At 45.1% G+C, this 17,493-nt stretch overlaps 1 protein-coding gene across 6 annotated transcripts in view; it reads right to left on the reverse strand.

Annotated features, from left to right (window-relative positions):
* The window catches only part of TMEM74 (transmembrane protein 74), a 34,915-nt gene extending 27,603 nt beyond the window's left edge, over positions 1-7,312 (reverse strand). For 2 of the 6 annotated variants that reach the window (XR_004244170.1, XR_004244168.1), the window contains exon 1: positions 6,941-7,250. Coding sequence is in view for 4 of the 6 variants with exons in the window: in XM_032131589.1 (XP_031987480.1) it covers positions 5,071-6,021 (951 nt within the window). In the remaining 2 variants the exon portion in view is untranslated. The other 4 variants (XM_032131589.1, XM_032131570.1, XM_032131580.1 and 1 more) reach the window with 4 other exon arrangements.
* Between the last annotated feature and the right edge of the window lie 10,181 nt (positions 7,313-17,493).

Consider the following 17,493-nt stretch of genomic DNA (forward strand, 5'->3'; position numbering starts at 1 on the left):
ACCTTACGAGGCATAACCGGTGTGGCATACCTTTGAATCACGTCTGGGAGGGAGTACAAGTTGTCAAAGGTGGTTAAAGTGATAACTGACCTACACCAGAGATCTGAGAGAAACAAAAAAAGCCAGGAGAAAACTGTGAGGCTCCCTGGAGGTCCTGCTTAGCTGCTGGTGCCAGTTGCTGCTGGCCCTGCACCGGAACCCTCCCATTGCTGCCCACTCTGGCACAGCTCTTCTGGAGGGGGAGGTGAAGCTGACACTGAGGTGGCAATGCTCAGCCCACAGACCTGCAGGAACATAGCTCCTGCATCTCCCTGCATCACCCATCACCTCCAGTGCTTTCTTGGAACCGCGTGCCCACCCATCATCACCATGGCTGGTGCTGGGCCTGGCACTCTCTGCCCTCCTGCCCTGGCCACGGCCAAGCCGGGCCAAGGTGAGGATGTGATCCTGAAGTGGTCATGTATGTGGTGATGGTGAGCAGGGGCTCAACACCCACGTCCTCACACAGCACCTCCCCAGCTGCCTGCTCACACAGCCCTGGCTGCTCCCACCCACCTTTTCTCTTTTTTGTTCTGGTTGTATGGAGTTGAGTGGGACACAAGTGCAGCAGGGTTTGAAACTCTGCATTGCTTGGCACTTCTGGTCTGGGAAGGACCAGCAGCAGCAACACCAGGGAGGGGTGAGCTGGGGACAGGCTTGGTGTGCCGGCACAGCTCAATCTAGCACCACCTCTGCCAGGTGGCCCTGCTGCCTACTGAGGCCACTGAGGACTAGGGACTGCACCCATGGCACAAAGAGCAAGAGCTGATCACTGGAATCAGCAAGGAGCAAAGAGGCCCACAACGACAGTGCTCAGCTTCATAGACTTTTATTTTTGACTCTGTACAGAATGCAGCTGTGATTGTAGTAAGGCATCAAACGCACTATTGAACAGCTCACGATGGACTGTGATGTTTCGCCCTGTAGTGGGTCAGAGTTTTACAAGATTAAACCAGTTGGTTTCTTAGTCAGTAAACTTTATACTCATTGCAGACAGATTTTTAAAAGAATTACAAAGACTAAAAAATTGTAAACACATAAAAACCCAACAACAACCCAGTGTAGCTTCCTAGGAGAGTCTTAGGCATTTCTGTCATGGGGCTGGCTTCAGGCTGGCAGGAGCAGGCGAGGCTGGTGGGAGCCACCCTGGGCACCTCCAGCGTGGGGGGCTGGGACCATGTGGTGACAGCCTCCATTCCAATGGCATTCCCAGCAGGTGCCATGCAGCTCCCAATGTCCAGCCTCAGCCACAGCGTCTGACTGAGAAAAAGGAAGTGAGAGCATGGGTCACCAGGGAGCTGTTTGAGCAGCAGGGAGCCAGACATTGGCAGCTGTCGCCTCGATGCGGGGAAGCCTCCATTCCTGCAGTTTAGGGAAGCATGGACACCTCCAGTGGGAAGGCAGAGGCCAGGGCTGGGCCCAGCCAGCAGACGTGTCATGAGGTAGAAAATGGGAAAGTGTCACATTGGGCAGCTGGGGTTGGTCAGAAATAAACTGACTAAGGGCAAAAATCCTGTTGTGTTTCCAGGGTACTCAGAAATCCATACTCAGAATCCTGGTATGTTTAGAGGGCACCTAAAACCCACTTGGTATATGCCAAAATTTAGTTCCTCAAAAAAAGAGAAAGCTCTCCAATGATTCAAGTGACAATTTTAGCCCAGGCAATGAAAAACCACCAACGATTCTTCTCACATTTGTACCCTTAAAGCATTTCAGTATCAAGCAGGAGAAGTCAAATTGCGAGGGTGCATCAGGGGGCAATCAATGTCCCTTGGCCTCGCCCTTTGTCAATGTCTCGTGCGAGGTTAATGGTGGGAAGCCCTGTCCACCGGCCAGTGGGCTTATACATTCATTTCCACCATCAGCCACCAGACAGCAAGTGCTTTGGTTTCTGTCTGCGTTTGGTTTCACAGCACAAGAACCTGAGAGTCCAGAGGTTTTATACTGCACTGTTAACTCACACCATGCTGCAATTTGTAAAGGTGATCAGAGAAACATCCTGAGCATTTTTATCTGCTAAATTCCTGCACTGAAGGCCTTCCTTCACCTCTTTCATAGCACACACACCAAAATAAAGAAACTCTGTTAGTCCTGCTGTTTAAATTTTATTACTCCTCACACTTCTGCAGTGTATATTTAGATTATTAGGTTGACTAATGTTTCCTTAAAATGCTCAGGGAAAATTTCAGGGTTCATTAAAGTATTGCAGGTTCATGATCTGTGACAGGCGTTTTACAAAGTGTCAGAAAACTTCTCACTTGACAATAACATACTGACAGTCAGGGGAGCGTTCCTTTTTCTAGTGCTAATAATCAGCATTAAGGCATGTCATGGTTTCTACAAGAAATCCGTGATCCGTACAGCTTAAGCTGTCATCTTTCTGCAATAATGGAATGTACTCCAATTTCATGCATATGTATAATTAAAAAATAAAAATAATAGCTCTCAAAACCGCCAGCTGCAGTTTTAGAGCTTCTGTCATGTAGGTGAGAACACGGGACCCAGGCAGGTGAAAGGGTTTTCATCCCCTGAGACATCCACCTCCCACCCTGCACCATCTTGCTGACCCCAGCTCAGCACCATTTGCCCTCTCCTTGGCATGGCTTTCCCTGGACCTGTGGAGGCCACGGTCAGCCCCTTCCCATCCTCAGGGCAGGGTGAAAGCACTGTTCCCGCCCCCCCACACTGAGCAATGTGCCAAGCTCTGTGGGCAGTGCCCACATACCCCACCAGCAGGCCAAGGACAGAAAAGGAGGAACCTTCCTGCTCTGCATCCAGATTCTCAGGCTAGTTCCTTCCTCGCTTGTACTGATCACAGCAGGCTGAAGGTAGCTTCCAGATGTAAGAGGACATTTACCCTAGAGATTCAATCCAGAACCCTTGACAACACAGCTAGAAGGATGTAAGCTCTTCAAAGACGACTGTGGAGATGCTGGTCATTGCTGAATTACTGCCTGTGAACACGCTGTGTATCATGATCTACTGGGCAGCAGCACCCTCTAATAAGGCAGCTCATTTAATGACGCAGTAACACTGACCTAAAGCTGCAGTTGGAGCAGAGAACATGTGAAGCAGGCTCTCTTTTCTGGGGCCAGCTTTAAAGTCTGGGTACCACAGTATGATATTTACTGACCAAAGGCATGAATCTGGAGCAGGGCAGCTCCTGGGCCCTTGATCACAGGCACCCGTGCCAGCACCTGCAGCCAGCAAGCACAAGGGATGGAACTAGCTGAGTCAGACTTGGGTGCTGCACTTGTCTCCTGACAAGAACAGCAGAGAAGGGGAATGAAGAACCAAGTGGCAAAATAGTGTTCAGTCTCTCTGTGAGGAACCCATGTTTCTGCCATTCACTTGTTATTCTGAACTTTGTGCTGCCACTTATTACTGGATAAAGGGAATATAAAGGAGATCTCCTCACTCCTTCCCATGAGAACTCTTCTCCTGTGTGTCACAGTGGGAAAAAAAGTATCATTTTAAAAATAATTCATATTCCTGATATTTGAGAGTTAACTCACAACTGAGAGGGCTGTCATAGTGAAGCACATTTTTCTTTTAAGACTGCAGTCAGAGACTGCACAGACAGAGCTCTTCACCCACGTTTGGCTTTGCCAGGGACACATACACACATAATATACATCTACACATTAATAAGGCATATATATATATATATATATATATGTATGTATTAACCATTGCTCAGTAAGAACTGACAGCAGTGTACTGAACAATCTTTGCTGGTTTTCCCAGCACAGCAAGAACATGTCAATGTTCCACAGAAACTGACTGATAATAAAGCAAATACCATCAGTGGTACAGGTTTTTGGCTACAGTGCCACAGAACTGAGATTAATAGCAACATGTACCCTTGATCATCCCCTGTGTTAAGTGAGTCTCATGTCAGCCAGTAAACTGCCTGATACTTAACCTCTGTATTTCCTGATGATTTATTTTTTACAAATAAATTGGGTTTTATTGAATGAGTCTCAGAGAGATCCTTCCTGACCTTCCTGGTTATGAGAAGGTTGACAGCCTAGTGATATAAAACTGAAGTTTCAAAAAGGACTAATAGGATGCAGACATGCCCAGTATAAGCAAAACCCTGCAGCTGAGCTTGAATTTCTTCTGGCATCTGTACTGAAGGTGAAATGTCCAGTCTCAGTATCCCCATGCTTTTTCAGTCTTTGGGTCTTTTGAGATTCCAACAAGAGGTCTGTTTATTGATGTTATGGCAGTCGTCATACAAAGACATCTGTCCACCAAGAACTAAACTTCTTTTATATGGGTCACTATAGCTATCAGAAGTTAATGACTATCAATCATTGCTAATCTGAACTGAAATGGAGCCACTGACCTCAAGCTGAAAGAGCCTTTTGTCTCCTACCAATACCATGGGCCATATGGTTTCCTGCCCTTTGCCTCTTATTTTATATTTTAAATAATCATCACTAATTGTACAATTGTTTGAAAATATGGGAGGTTTGTGGCCAGTCACGACCAAGTGGTGTTCTTTCTTCCCGCAGCTGTCACTCAATTGAAGAAAAGGGATATGCTTAAAATTAAAGAATAAAAAAGCATCTCTTAATGAAATATTAGCCCTGCTATTTGATTATTGGTCCTGCTTCTTAACATTCTATCAAGTAGCCTGTTACTAATCCTGCAGGCTTCAAAAATTAACAGCTTCTAAAGTGTCAAGGTCATTCTCGTTCTACATGGGAGTAATAAGAAAATTATATAGGCAAGACACCAGTGGAATGTTTTATATTAGGATAAACAAGTATCTGAGGAACCTACTTATCACAAATCTCTTTTTATTCAGTGGTTTTCATTATTTTATATCATTTGCATTTCGTCTGGCACATTTCCCTTTTACAACAAGTACTCATATATTGCAAACATTTGATTATAGAGCTTAAGATAACACCATTCTTGTCAGACAAATAAACTGCATCACCAGCTATCTTTAGCTGCATCTGCTTTCTTTAATGAAACATATTTTCCTGTAGAAATGCTGCCTTAAAAATCATGACCACACTAATTATCTATGGCAAGCACATCTTCCTCAACTAACGACAGCTCGAGCATATTATCATTTGCTCCAGACTTCATTCTAAAATTGAAAGATCCATACAGCTTTGCAGACTCCTTGGAGGATGCAAACCTGCTCCTCCGGTAGAGCTCCCCTTTCCACATGGACATCATCAGCAGGCTGGAGAGCACCACGCCCCCCAGGGTTAAGAGACACAGCCCAGCGATAACACAGCGGTCCAAGTGAGCACCGATCCTTGCGCTCTCGTTCTCCAGCCTCTCCATCTCCCGGGCAGCCACGGTGTTGGGATCCACAGTCACATCTCTGGGTACCACGTAGGAAATTATCACCAGCAAAATGCCACTAACCAGGAACAAAATGGCACTAATGAACCCATAGTCAACGGATTTCCCAGCTGCTGCCTCCGAGGCAGCATCATCCTCCTCTGAGACCAAGGAAGGAGAATCGTGCACCCATTCAGGTGGCAGCTCCCTGCAGGAGTGCTGCTGCAGAGAGGCATCCTGGCCACCTGTAGGAGTGGCGGGACTTCTTGCATGCTCCAGATTTACATTTTCATCCACATAGGTGAACGACGTCTCAAGTTCCTGGGCACAGCAGCAGGCTTTCTTCTTCCCTCCGTCCTCTTCCCTGGGCAAGCACTCGGCTGGCTGGCAGGGCTGGGAGGTGCTGGAGGGTGCAGGGTGCTCCTGAGGCGAGGTGCCCAGGGATGAGGGCTGGGGTGCCAGGGAGGGCTCAGCCACAGGGCCCGTCTGCAAGGGCTTGCAATGCTGTTCACAGTGCAGGGCTGCCACAACAGTGGCTGCTCTGGAGTCCACCTCACCCCCCTCATGCTGCTGCTGCTCGTAGGGATGGGAGGGCAGGCTCCAGGCGGTAGCGGTGCCCAGAGACACCTGTCTGCTCTCCTCAGCCAGGCAGAGAAGCTCCATGCAAGCCATCGACCTCGTCCCCACGAGCCTCACCTCCTGGGCTACGGCATCCTCCAGCAAATGCTGCTCCTGACCTGCAGAAGCGGCTTCACAGTACTGGTGCTGCTGTATCCCAGAAATCTTCTACTTTTTCACCAACGTTTTGTTAGGGACATGGCTTGTGTCAGCTGTTAAATGATTAAACAAATCCTCTCTGACATTCATTTCTTTTTGGTCTGCAAATGAAATAGTAGAGGGGGAAAAAAACAACAACAACAAAACCGAACCCGACAACCTCACGATGATACATTAACCAAACCAAAGGGAAGATAACACCAATGTAATATATCAGCCCTCTTCTCAACTGTTTGAGGGGAGATGGCAAACATGATTGTTTTAGCCACGCGTTTAAAACTGCAATCCTCTTGCAGATCCAAAATCCATTAGGGAATCTAATCAACCTTTGACACCACTACCCAATTAAGGCAGTAAGTGCCTACAGAGCACAGGATAACCAGAAAAACTGTGTAAAATGTCAGAGAAAAGATATGTCTGTTCTTTTAGAAGCATACAACTCCCCTCCCCCCCCTTCCAAATAAAGAATTTTACACTCAGATTCACAGACTAATTAGAAAGAAACATGCAAATCCCATGTAGCTCAGTAATCCCAGGATCGGTATTCTCCGGTGGAAATCTGATAATCCTACGGGAAAAGCTAGTGCTTTCTATATAAGATCTACGATTCATCTAAGAGCTTTTGGAATGAAATTATGCCTCAAAGACTGATGACTCAAAGACGGATATTACTTCTCATCTGCAATTAATTCGTTATTACCCCATTCGCCTGGGCCCCATCCCCCTCGAGGCCGCCCGGTGTCACGGGGCGAAGCCTGCAGCCCGACAAATGTGTTGCATGCGTAGGAAACACATGTGCCCCTATAGCACATACGTGATCGCTCACGGCCGCTGCTCACTCACGCTCCTCTCGGGACCTCAGCGAGAACCGGCCGCGCTGGGAAACGCGATCCCCGCCGGCGCCGGCAGTAGCTGGACCCGCCCGCCACCGAGTGACCCGAGCAGTACCGAGGTGAGCGGCGCGCAGACACGCACAGGCACACACGCATCCCCGGCAGGCAGGAGCACGCCGCCTGCTGCTGCTGCTCCTCCTCCTCCCCCTGCTCCTCCTCCCCGCGGGGCTCTCACCTGCCCGGCGCGGCGCCGGCCCCCGCACGCACACACACACACGGACACACGGACACACACACCTACCTCCCGCCCGCCTCCGCCGCCGGCCGCGCCCCCGCCCGCGCTGCTCCCAGGGACCCGGGGCTCCCGCGGGCGCCGGCGCCCGGCCCGGCCCGGCCCAGCCCAGCCCAGCCCAGCCGGGCAGTGCCGGGGCGGGCGGGCTCCGCTCGGCACGCCGGGAGCTGTAGTCCGCGGCCGGCGGCGGCTGCGCTGCTGCGGCAGCGCCCGGAGCCGCGCCCGCCCCGCCGCCCCCGGGGGCTCGGCCGCTGCCTGCGGGTCGCGCTGCCGGGGCTCCAGCCACCGGACAGTCCCCTCCGAGTCCCCAGGTCCTGGTACGGGTTCGGAGAGGAGCTTCCGTGCAGCCCTATGCGTGGTCTAGCTCAGTTATCACCCAGAGTTGTTTTCCATAGTCATGGGAGCTCACGACTTACTCCAGGGAAAGATAAAATCAGAGTCTCAAATGATGAATGATAAAATCAGATTCTTAAATGATCCCAGAACTCCTGGAGCTGAGACGTCAAAGGATGTACTCGCTGCACAAGACTTACTGGAACATTTTGGGAGCTCACCCGTGTTGGCAGCCTGTCCGAGCACTTCCTCTGGCCGGCACAAATGACTATTAGAAAAAAAGACTGTTGCCAAAAAATACATAATAAATGAATGACCATTTCATTTTCAGTACGAACCTTTACTGAGTTTTCTTGCCAATGCCTTTACTTTGCCAGTGCCAGTGATAAACTAGAATATGGAAATAAAGCATGGAGTAGTCTGAACTGAAGGTTAATCAGAGCTGAATACTGTGCTGTTGTGGAAAGACCAGGCTCTGAGGAAACAAAAAGCATGGGCAGAGGGACCTTTGTCATGGAGCTGAAATGAGGATGCACGCAGGAATTGGAAGTGAGCAGCACCTGCCTGCATGGCTGTTGGGCCGGGAAGCAGAGGCTTGAGATGGAAAGCAAGCTGGGGAGGAACCAGAAGAGACAAGCACACACTGTCTGAAGGAGTCCTAACATCAGAGAACAAAGTGATTCTGTGTAAGGACTCCTTGCCAATTCGGAAGCGATGTATTAGGCAATCAAATCAATTTTGAAGATGTATCCTGCTGAGACCCAAAACACCCAGCACAGGAGATTCAAATCTTTGTGGGAATAACTCCCATGAATGTCAAAATTACTTGCCAGGACATGGCAATAGTAGGGCACTCACAGTGCCCATCTCACAGATCGCTCAGTGCTCCGGGCTGCTTTGGATACCATTTCAAAGCTGCTCCAAGCAGTGTTTCCTTTAGCAAAGTGCATTTTCAATGCATTGAATAGTGTATTATTCACTCTTTGAAGAAAAACTGTAGGGAGAAACTTACAGAGTTGGGAAAATCGTGCCGGCTGTCCTTGGAGCTTTTTATAACAGTGCCCTCTTTGACATAAATATAAAGGAGCAAATAACACCTAATCAAAGGAACAAAAAACCCTATCTGTAAATTGTTCAACTAGTTTCAAGTAAAAGTAAAGACAGAAAGAAACTCTCCTTAAGGCTATTGTACATTTCCATTTCTGGGAATTAGCAGAATAGGAACATACAGATGTTGGGCAGTGACACTGCAAGCTGCACCTGCCACATCCAATAGACAAGTCTTAATTAAATGACTGACAGGAAAAAATATGGTGCTCAACCCTGGCAATGCAGCCTGGAAGATTGTGAACACCTTTCCGGGGCCTTGGTACAGCCTAGCAAGGCCTTGGGTGGGCACTGTCCTTCTGAAAGCTGATACAAAGGCAGGAAATTGTCTACACATAACAAATGGCCGTGTTGTCATTCTTTCAAAACCCAGAATCTACAGCATGTTCTCTTGAGCACTTACTAGAGCCTTAGTTACTTGTTACTTAACCACACAAATGTCTTGCTGCTCTGCCACCCACTCTTCTCCCCATTTTGTGCCGGCGCGTGTTGGGCAAGTATATTAATTTGTTGCTGGTAATTGCAGTCCCACAAACTATGGAGCAAACAGAGTGAACCACAACTCTGTCAAGCCAAGTGTTGTCTATTCTTATGTGCCTTCCCATGTGGTGCTGCCTCTCCTTTGCCTAGTACAGTTCACAGACTCTTGGCCCAAAATCATTGTATAGTCACAATTCATAATACTGACATTTCATTTTCTTACTTTGGATGCAGTGAGTTAACAGCATTTTCTTTTAAAGAATGGAAGTGATTGTTGCCAGTGCTCTGAGGTGTGGAGGTGGTGAAATGAATGCATAGCAACGCATACTCTGCAAACAGAAGTACAGCTGGTGAAAAGATTAATCAAGTAAGGGCAGGGAGCAAGAATATTTGTCACAGAAAAAAAGTGGCTATGTAGAACTAAAAACCGGAGTGATGGACACACAGTGGGACAGGAATAAAAGACTGGAGTAGACTGTCAGTGTTGATGAGCCTTGTTCTCTCTGCTGCAGCCTACCACATCATACAGTACTTTCAGATATTGAGCAGGGCTATGGTAGCAACACAGTGATAATATGGAATCTGACAGTAGGCTGATAAAGGTGTCTCAGTTGAGATACATGCAATTAGATTTAAACCATGCTCTGGACCAGCTTGTAAGCTCTCTTTAGGTTGACCCAACTATAAATGAGTATGTGAAATAGATGTATATGTTTTTTCTGTTCTCAGTAAGCTATGCTCAGTATAAAACTGGAAGGAGGCTTATGAGGAGCTAAAAGTTTCACACTTTCTATTTGAAGCCTCACTGAGGACCTGACCAGACCTGAAGGCTTCAGAGGAACCAGGCAAAACTGGAACAAGTTTTCTCAATGGTGCATCCCATCGTGGTGTGGTAGAGGGTGGGTTTTGAAATATTCTACTTGCCATCACCAGTTCAGGGAATTTTCCAGTGCTACATGGGATCCTCAGTGAAGCATTCCCCCAAACATTTTAATTCTTTTTTTCCCCTCTCTGTCTGATAACATGTATACAGAGTCCTTCAGTGATCTCGTGTTCCCAGAATCTTCAATTCTTTGCCTTGCACAGTCAGAAGACCTTGGGTTTCCAGTGCTCCTTGTGCAAGTGTTGCAAGACTGAACAGCTTCTAAACTAAAGGTGATCCCCAGCCATCGTGGCTTAGAGAATAACACATTCAGAGAAGTCTAGAGAGAATATTGCATAAACTTCCCATTTCCACTTGAGTAAATCATAGTATTGAATAAAGTAAATTGGCTAGGGACCCAATAATATGGGGCTGCAGAAAATTTTAAAACCTATTAGATAAATATATGGACCTGTGTACTGGTCTGTGAAAAATAGCAAAGGTAATAGAGGGGAATGAAGAGGTAAAGCTAAGTTCATATATAAAGTGCATAAGAAAAAAGTGATACAATTCTTTTTTGGCTTAGAGAATATAAGTATTCTGAGGCTAGTGAGCAAATATTTGGACAACTCACTATAAGAATAAAAATCCAGCATTTCTGTGTATTTAAAACACATTACTGTCACAGATTTATTGATTTATAAAGCAAAAGCAGACAGGAAAGCAATGTAATTCTGCTGTAGTTGATTCACTAATGCACATCCATTGTGCATTAATAAAAGACATAGTAAGTAAATAATTTTATGGAGATACAAGAAACCATAGATGTGTGATATGATGTTCCAGAATTGCCACGAGTAGATTAAATCCTTGATAAAGCCCTCTGCTTCCCGTGTCTGAACATGTGAAATCATGGTTTGGGTAAACAGAGCTCCTGAGGATGAACTAAAAAAGTCAATCTCGGTCTTAGAGTAGAGGGTCATCTGGAGGAGCAAGGGGCCTGCTGACCACTTGGAAGACACAGTAGTTGTAGCCCAGCTCAGGAGCTAATGAAGGACAGGTAGGAATCAATGAGCTGTCAGGCTGAGGTCTGCTCTGTGGCACAGCACCTGTGGAGCCTTTATGAGGATTTACTCACCAGGAGGGAAAGGGCCAGCCCTGGGTGTCCCTGGGCTGCTGTTTCCCACCTGCTGTGCCCACACCAGTGACTCAAGCTGGTGACCTGACCAGCCCCACTACCACATGTTTTCGTGCTGATCCTGACCAACCTCCCTGCTTTCCCCTGTCAGGAGCTCATACTCAGCCATTTTCCCTTTTGAATCTCCGAGCAACTGAGCACCCCTGTGTCAACAGGCCTATCCTTGACTGGACCTTGATTGTTCTAGTGTTCTGCTGACTTTCTCACAGCTCCTTCTCAGCAGTCTGGGCTCAGGTGGCACAGTGGGACATGGACGAGCTGGCCCTGCTATGCCCAGACCAGACTGACGGCTGAGTGCCAGGTACCTGGACACCACTGTAAGTGCCTAAGCTTTGGACACTGGGGTGGAGGAGACACCTTCTGCCTCCCTGTGTGCCTCTGGAATGCTGAGCACTGAGCCTGTGATCTGAAGGAGCCTTGACAGAGCCCAGACAGCTCCTCCTTGCTGTGGGCCTGGGATGGCCACATGTCCCCACAGGTGTCTGCCCACTGGTGGGGAAATACCAGCACTGTGCTGTCACCATGCTGTGAGAGCCGAAGTTGCCATTATGGTCATACCTGAGACATAAAGGACATGTTTCTCCCTGGGTCACCCCACAGATTGAAGACTACAGCCCTGAACCCTCTGTGGCTGCTGAGTGCCAGGTGTCATGCACATGACTGACTCCTGTCACCTTTTTCTGGTGTTTTCCTGGATGGTTATTCTCTTCACTATCCTGCACACTTGCATGGAAAGACAGAATCACCTCCAGTAATCACACATTAGATCTGGGAGATGTAGTCCACCAGTTATTCAGCGCAGACAGACCTAAAAATGCTAATTGTGGAATGAAGGAATTTAAAGGGAAAGTGAGATAATAGACTACCCTGGAGGGAAGCCCAGCTGAAAATCAGAGGCCGCTTAGGAGAGAAATAAAGCAATCACCAAGGAGATTTTAAGCAAGGTATTTAAAGGACAGAGAATAATGCAGAAATAAAAGGGGACTGCAGCATAATATGAGGAAATAATAGCTTGACCCATAAAGCTGGGGGGAGGTGGTTTATACTGAATCTGAAAACAAAAATTACTCTGTTGCGGTACACATAAAACTATGGGTGAAAGAAGAAAGTGAAGGCTGCAGTTTCTGACAAGGCAAGGACACGCAGCCTTCAGTAATATATATATTGCTGGTGACAGAATGAGGTTTTATAGAAATTATGAGGAATAGCACACAGGGTTTCTATATTATCAGCATGTGTTAAAGAGTTTCTTCAACAGAAACATCAAAGATGTGTTCACATTAGAGAGTTAATGCTGATAATTTATGGAATTTGCCTGTATTAAAAAGATTAAACATAAAAATATAGTAAAACCTTCTTCTCTTGGTAGTGCTTTATGTCCACATACTATAAAGTACATTAAAAAGATGAAATCAGTATTCCCATTTTAAAGGCAAAGAAGCTGAAACATGGGAAATTTGTGTAATTTGTTACAATCCAGGAAACACAGAACCAAAATCAAGGCACCAAAATTAAGATGGAAAGATTGGGCCTTGAGCCTTGTTCCTTATTCCACCTGTTTTAGCCAACAGCAATGGGCAAGCACTGGCTTAGGAGGGAACTCAGCTCTTTTCTTCATACCTAAGGGGAGAACCATTGGCATGAGGGAAGAGAGACATAGAACTGTTTTAAGCTCATCAATCATAGCATCAGAGATATGCCAGGAGGGTGTATCGGTGGGGTTTTGAAGCAGTGCTAGGGTCCCTGCACATTGCTGGTGGCGGCATTCGTATCTAAATTGGCAGCCATAGCAACCCATATTCAAAAGAGTTCAAGGCAGAGCTCTCCTCCCTCTTCTCTTCCTGTCTTCCACAGTCCCTTAAAATGACTATCATGCTGAATTTATGTGTGGAGGAAAGCCTTGCCCATGTATCTAGTCCTGGCCCATTACAACCACTGTAGCATTTTTGCAATCAGCTTTAAACAGGCCAGGATTTCTCACTGTCCTTTCTCATCTCCTAATAATATTAAGGTTCCTTCTGGAACAGTGTCTGCAAGGAGTTGTAAAAAACCCTGGCGGAATACAGCATGCTAAAACCGGGGGTAGATAAACAAAATGGGAAAAGTGAGACTAATCACAGTAATACAGGCCCTGACAGATCTGCCAGACTCTTCCAAAGGGCAACATTTCTTCTACAATATTGAAAAACAGTGAACGAAGTGCTACAAAATAAACTGCAAGAATCAATCCTTCTACAGGGCCACGTGAATGAGCTAGACCATCCATCTATGCATTCTCCTCTCTGACATCCAGTGATTTGATCCTGTTTACTTTCCAGGGGAGTGCGATCAGACTGAAACTGGAAGGAAAAATATTTGATCTTTTTAAACAGTCAAACCTTTAAGGTCCAGCCTGTCCCCTGAATTTTGAGAATGCAACTTGAGGTTTTTAAACAAGACCTCTATTGATATCAGTGGTAGGCATTGCAGACCAAACACCCACAGAGCAATAAACATTCAATTCATCAGGTATGGTTAAGGCTTTTAATATTCTTTTTCTTGTCTATGTAGCCACTGTTCATATTCCTAAGGATGTTCCACTTGCTGTCCTCCTTTGATAGCCTTGGAAGATGGAGGAACATCTCTTCCTAAGGCTGAGCTTACATAGGTATCTGGAATCGATAGTGGAAAATAAAACCTGACCTGATGGTTTTGGTTTTATTTCAGTTAGGAGGCACGGAAGGAAATATGATGTCATGCTCTATATTAAACCAGCTCTCTGAAAGCTTTTAATTGCAGTGTGTTTTGAAGCCGTATATTCAAATGGTGACTGCACACTGTGTTGGCTCCTTCACAAACAGAAGTCTTAGAGAGTCACATGCTGCTAAAGAAAATGCTTTACACTTTTTTGTTCTTGACACATCAGAGTAATTTTTATCTGGTTACTATGTTATGCACACAACAGAACTGCAATGATAGTAAAATCTGAGACATGCAGGCAGGACTGCGGGCACAGTATGAAAAAAGGCAGTCGCTTACTTGAGCAGTTAAAGAGCTCCTAATACATTATTTATGGGAAATCAATATTTTTTGTAATAAATACATACACGTCTATCTGTCCAGTCAGGAAAGCCAAGATGTCTCTATCCCACTGTTGGTGAAAAGCAGAAAGCAAGACCATAGAGGCCTTAGTTCACATGGGCTAATTACCAAGTCTTCCTCTGTCAGTGTCTGGGGACCCAGCACAGACAGGTTGGGTTTTGCAGGAAGGTTGGCTCTTGAAAAGAGGAAGATCATTTTTAACTTGTGGCAAAGACCTGGTTCCTGAGCAAACAGGTCTCCATTACACAGCCCTGAATGCTCTTTCCATTGCAATGGGATTTATTTCAGTGTGAGACAGGGACATGTAGCTGTCTGTGTGGTGAGAAATGCCTTGGTGTGAGGCCTCCTTGAATGCAATCAGAACAGGAGTGTTGTGTGGAGGAGCCCAAAAAAGGACTGCAGTGATCCAAGCACCCCTGGGTGAGTCCCTAGGGTTGGTGGGGGATAGGGCAGTGCCTGATCAGGCTGAGCAGGCAGTTTGTAGGTGCAGAGAGATCCCTGCAGACAGATAGCTTGTCCTGGGCAACGGGCATCTGGAGGTGGATGAGCAAGGAAGAAGAATTTGTTCTTACTGTGTGCTAAATGTATTACTGTTTTGTCTTTCCCTGAATAAAGATTTATTCGTTTATACATTTTCTCAGAGTCCTCATGAGTGAGTAAGTCAGACCTAACAAGAACATGTGGTTTTCTGGCACTTCTTGGGTGGGGATTAAACTTGGTTTAATCATTTGCCTCAAGAGATGTCAAATACATTGATGCTGCTGGTTTCTGTTCTTATTACCACCTGGCTGAGGATTATATGTACACATTATATTGAGGTAGTAGGTAGGAGTTCTTTGGTTAATCTTACTTCTGAGGCATCCGTGCATGTATATACACATAGGCACTCACAAACAGCTACGTGGAGTTTTTCATGGAAAGTGGGAGATTTGGAAATGAATTTCCACTCCTTTTACTCCAAGTGACACACCCTCCCCCACACGATATTATACATAAAATGAACCATGGAGAGCTATTTTCCCAAGCAGACGGAAATGATGTATTTTGAGGTGGGTAGCTGCATTTCAAAGCCAGAAATCTGCATGAAAGATATTTGTGCAGTGCCATCTGGACAAGTTTTTAATTAATGTGGAAAATGAAAAATTAACAGAGGGACTAACAGTTTCTTCATGTTCAAAGACATAATCCTGCAGGGAAAAAAATACCAATGATTATACTTCCAAAGGATTAATAAAGAACATCTAACATGGGTTTATAAAAATGAAATCAGACTAAGAAAAAATATTTTAAACATTTATGGTTAGTTTTATTAATTGATTAATTTTATTAATTTAGAACAATTCTATTTTCTTTAAGAAAATATAGAAAGAAAGGATAATGACAGTAGATGAAGATACAATTTTGTGTATTCTGAATGAGGGATTCTTTCCACCTAATAAAATAATAATGATAACATTAGAGGAGGAAAGAGGGAGAGAAGTATCACTCTGTTTTGGGGCACATAATAGAGTTTAGCTATCTGTCCATTTACATTGCAATCACCCTTTTTTGCACCCTGAGCATCAAAAGGTAATAAAACATGGTGAAACTGGAAACTGAGTTTTCTGCCTGTCTTCTGAAGTTTTGAAATACAAAGTGTGTGAAGACTATTTAAATCGCATTGCTTTGCAATCTTTGAGAAATATTGTCACTTTTTAACAACTGATCTGCTTCTTCATCTGATTTTCTGGTGATATTTTTAAACCAGTAGCATTTAAATCCCTATTTTTGGATGATAGGAGAAATCAAAGGGTACTTGTGACCATGAAAGATTTTATTCAATTTGTCTCAGAACAGATATAGCCTTCTGTATCCATATATATCCACATATCCTTCTTGTATGCTGAAACTTATTTAATGAGTTCCATTCGAAGAGGGTGTTTTTATATCATGGAATAAAATTCAGTGGTTTTGTGCCTTGCTACAAATCTGTCTTGTCCTTTTTCTTCTGCACAATTTTCTGTAATAATTTTATTAATGTTTTAATGATGTTGAGATCTTGGAATAACATTACAACTCACAGTTAAACTGAAATGATACATTTTTTTATGTTAGAGGAGAAACAAGCAGCCAGTAACTCTGCAAGTGTGAACCCAAAGGCGGAGGGAACATATGTCTCCCATTGGGAGCAGGAGTTAACAGATTCAATATGAGTAAAGGATGGTAAGATTTCAGCATGAGGCAACATCTCGACTTAAAGTGAATCATTCCCCAAATTGGCCAGGAGTTGGGGCAGGAGGAGAAAAGACTATGACTGATATTTATGTTATCGTGAAGATATTTCTTTACTCTGCACTAACATGATTCTTTAAATTAATAAGCACAAGCATCTATGGCAGTCTAAATTTAGGAAAGATACTTAAAGTACCAAGGCAATGAGTGTTTAGGAGAAAAATCTAACTTTATTTCCAATATTATTCAAGTTTGAAAATGACATCGTGTCTATTTAGCAAGTTAAAACCCATGAAATGTAGTCTATAGATTAGTGCAAGATGTTCTGTGGCCTCCAGATGTTCCTACCTCCTTGGGCATCTTCATTCTGTGCACATAGCTAAGACTGTCTTCTGTTTCCTGCTGGAATTTTCTGACTGTATTTTTAACTGTGGATTTTTCCCTGACTTGTTCTACTACTCCACATCAAAAATAATCTGGTTTCAATGGAGTCAGGTTTGGCATTCATCCAACTAAGTGTGGAGCTGGGCAACACAGACTTCTACTTTAGAGCCAGCTGTCTTGATGATGGTTGTAACTGGGAAGATCAACTCAGCACAGTCAACAGAGTTAAAAATGAGATTCATCTGACCAAATGTAGGACCTTACATTAGAATTAGGTGAATAGTGCACCTAATTGATTGTGACTGCTGCTCACGTTGCTCTGTCGCACAGTGTCATTCGCACTGTAGACAGATGTGTTTAGATCAATCCCACCATGATTGGGTAGTTATAATTAATTTTTGGAGGATTATGGTAAAAATCTCATTTTAAAAATGCTGCCTTCCTCCTTGTCAGTAAAGCTTCCCAAACCCTGTGCCTGATCTGGAGTGAGGTGGCTTCAGTATCTCTCACAGCTTGTCTTCTCTTCCTCATGGCTCACCGGTTTTCCCTATTGCTCTCCTCTCTGCTTCTTCCATGTTTCCCTCAT

Source organism: Corvus moneduloides, chromosome 1, assembly GCF_009650955.1.
Source record: "Corvus moneduloides isolate bCorMon1 chromosome 1, bCorMon1.pri, whole genome shotgun sequence".
In the NCBI taxonomy this organism is placed as follows: domain Eukaryota; kingdom Metazoa; phylum Chordata; class Aves; order Passeriformes; family Corvidae; genus Corvus; species Corvus moneduloides.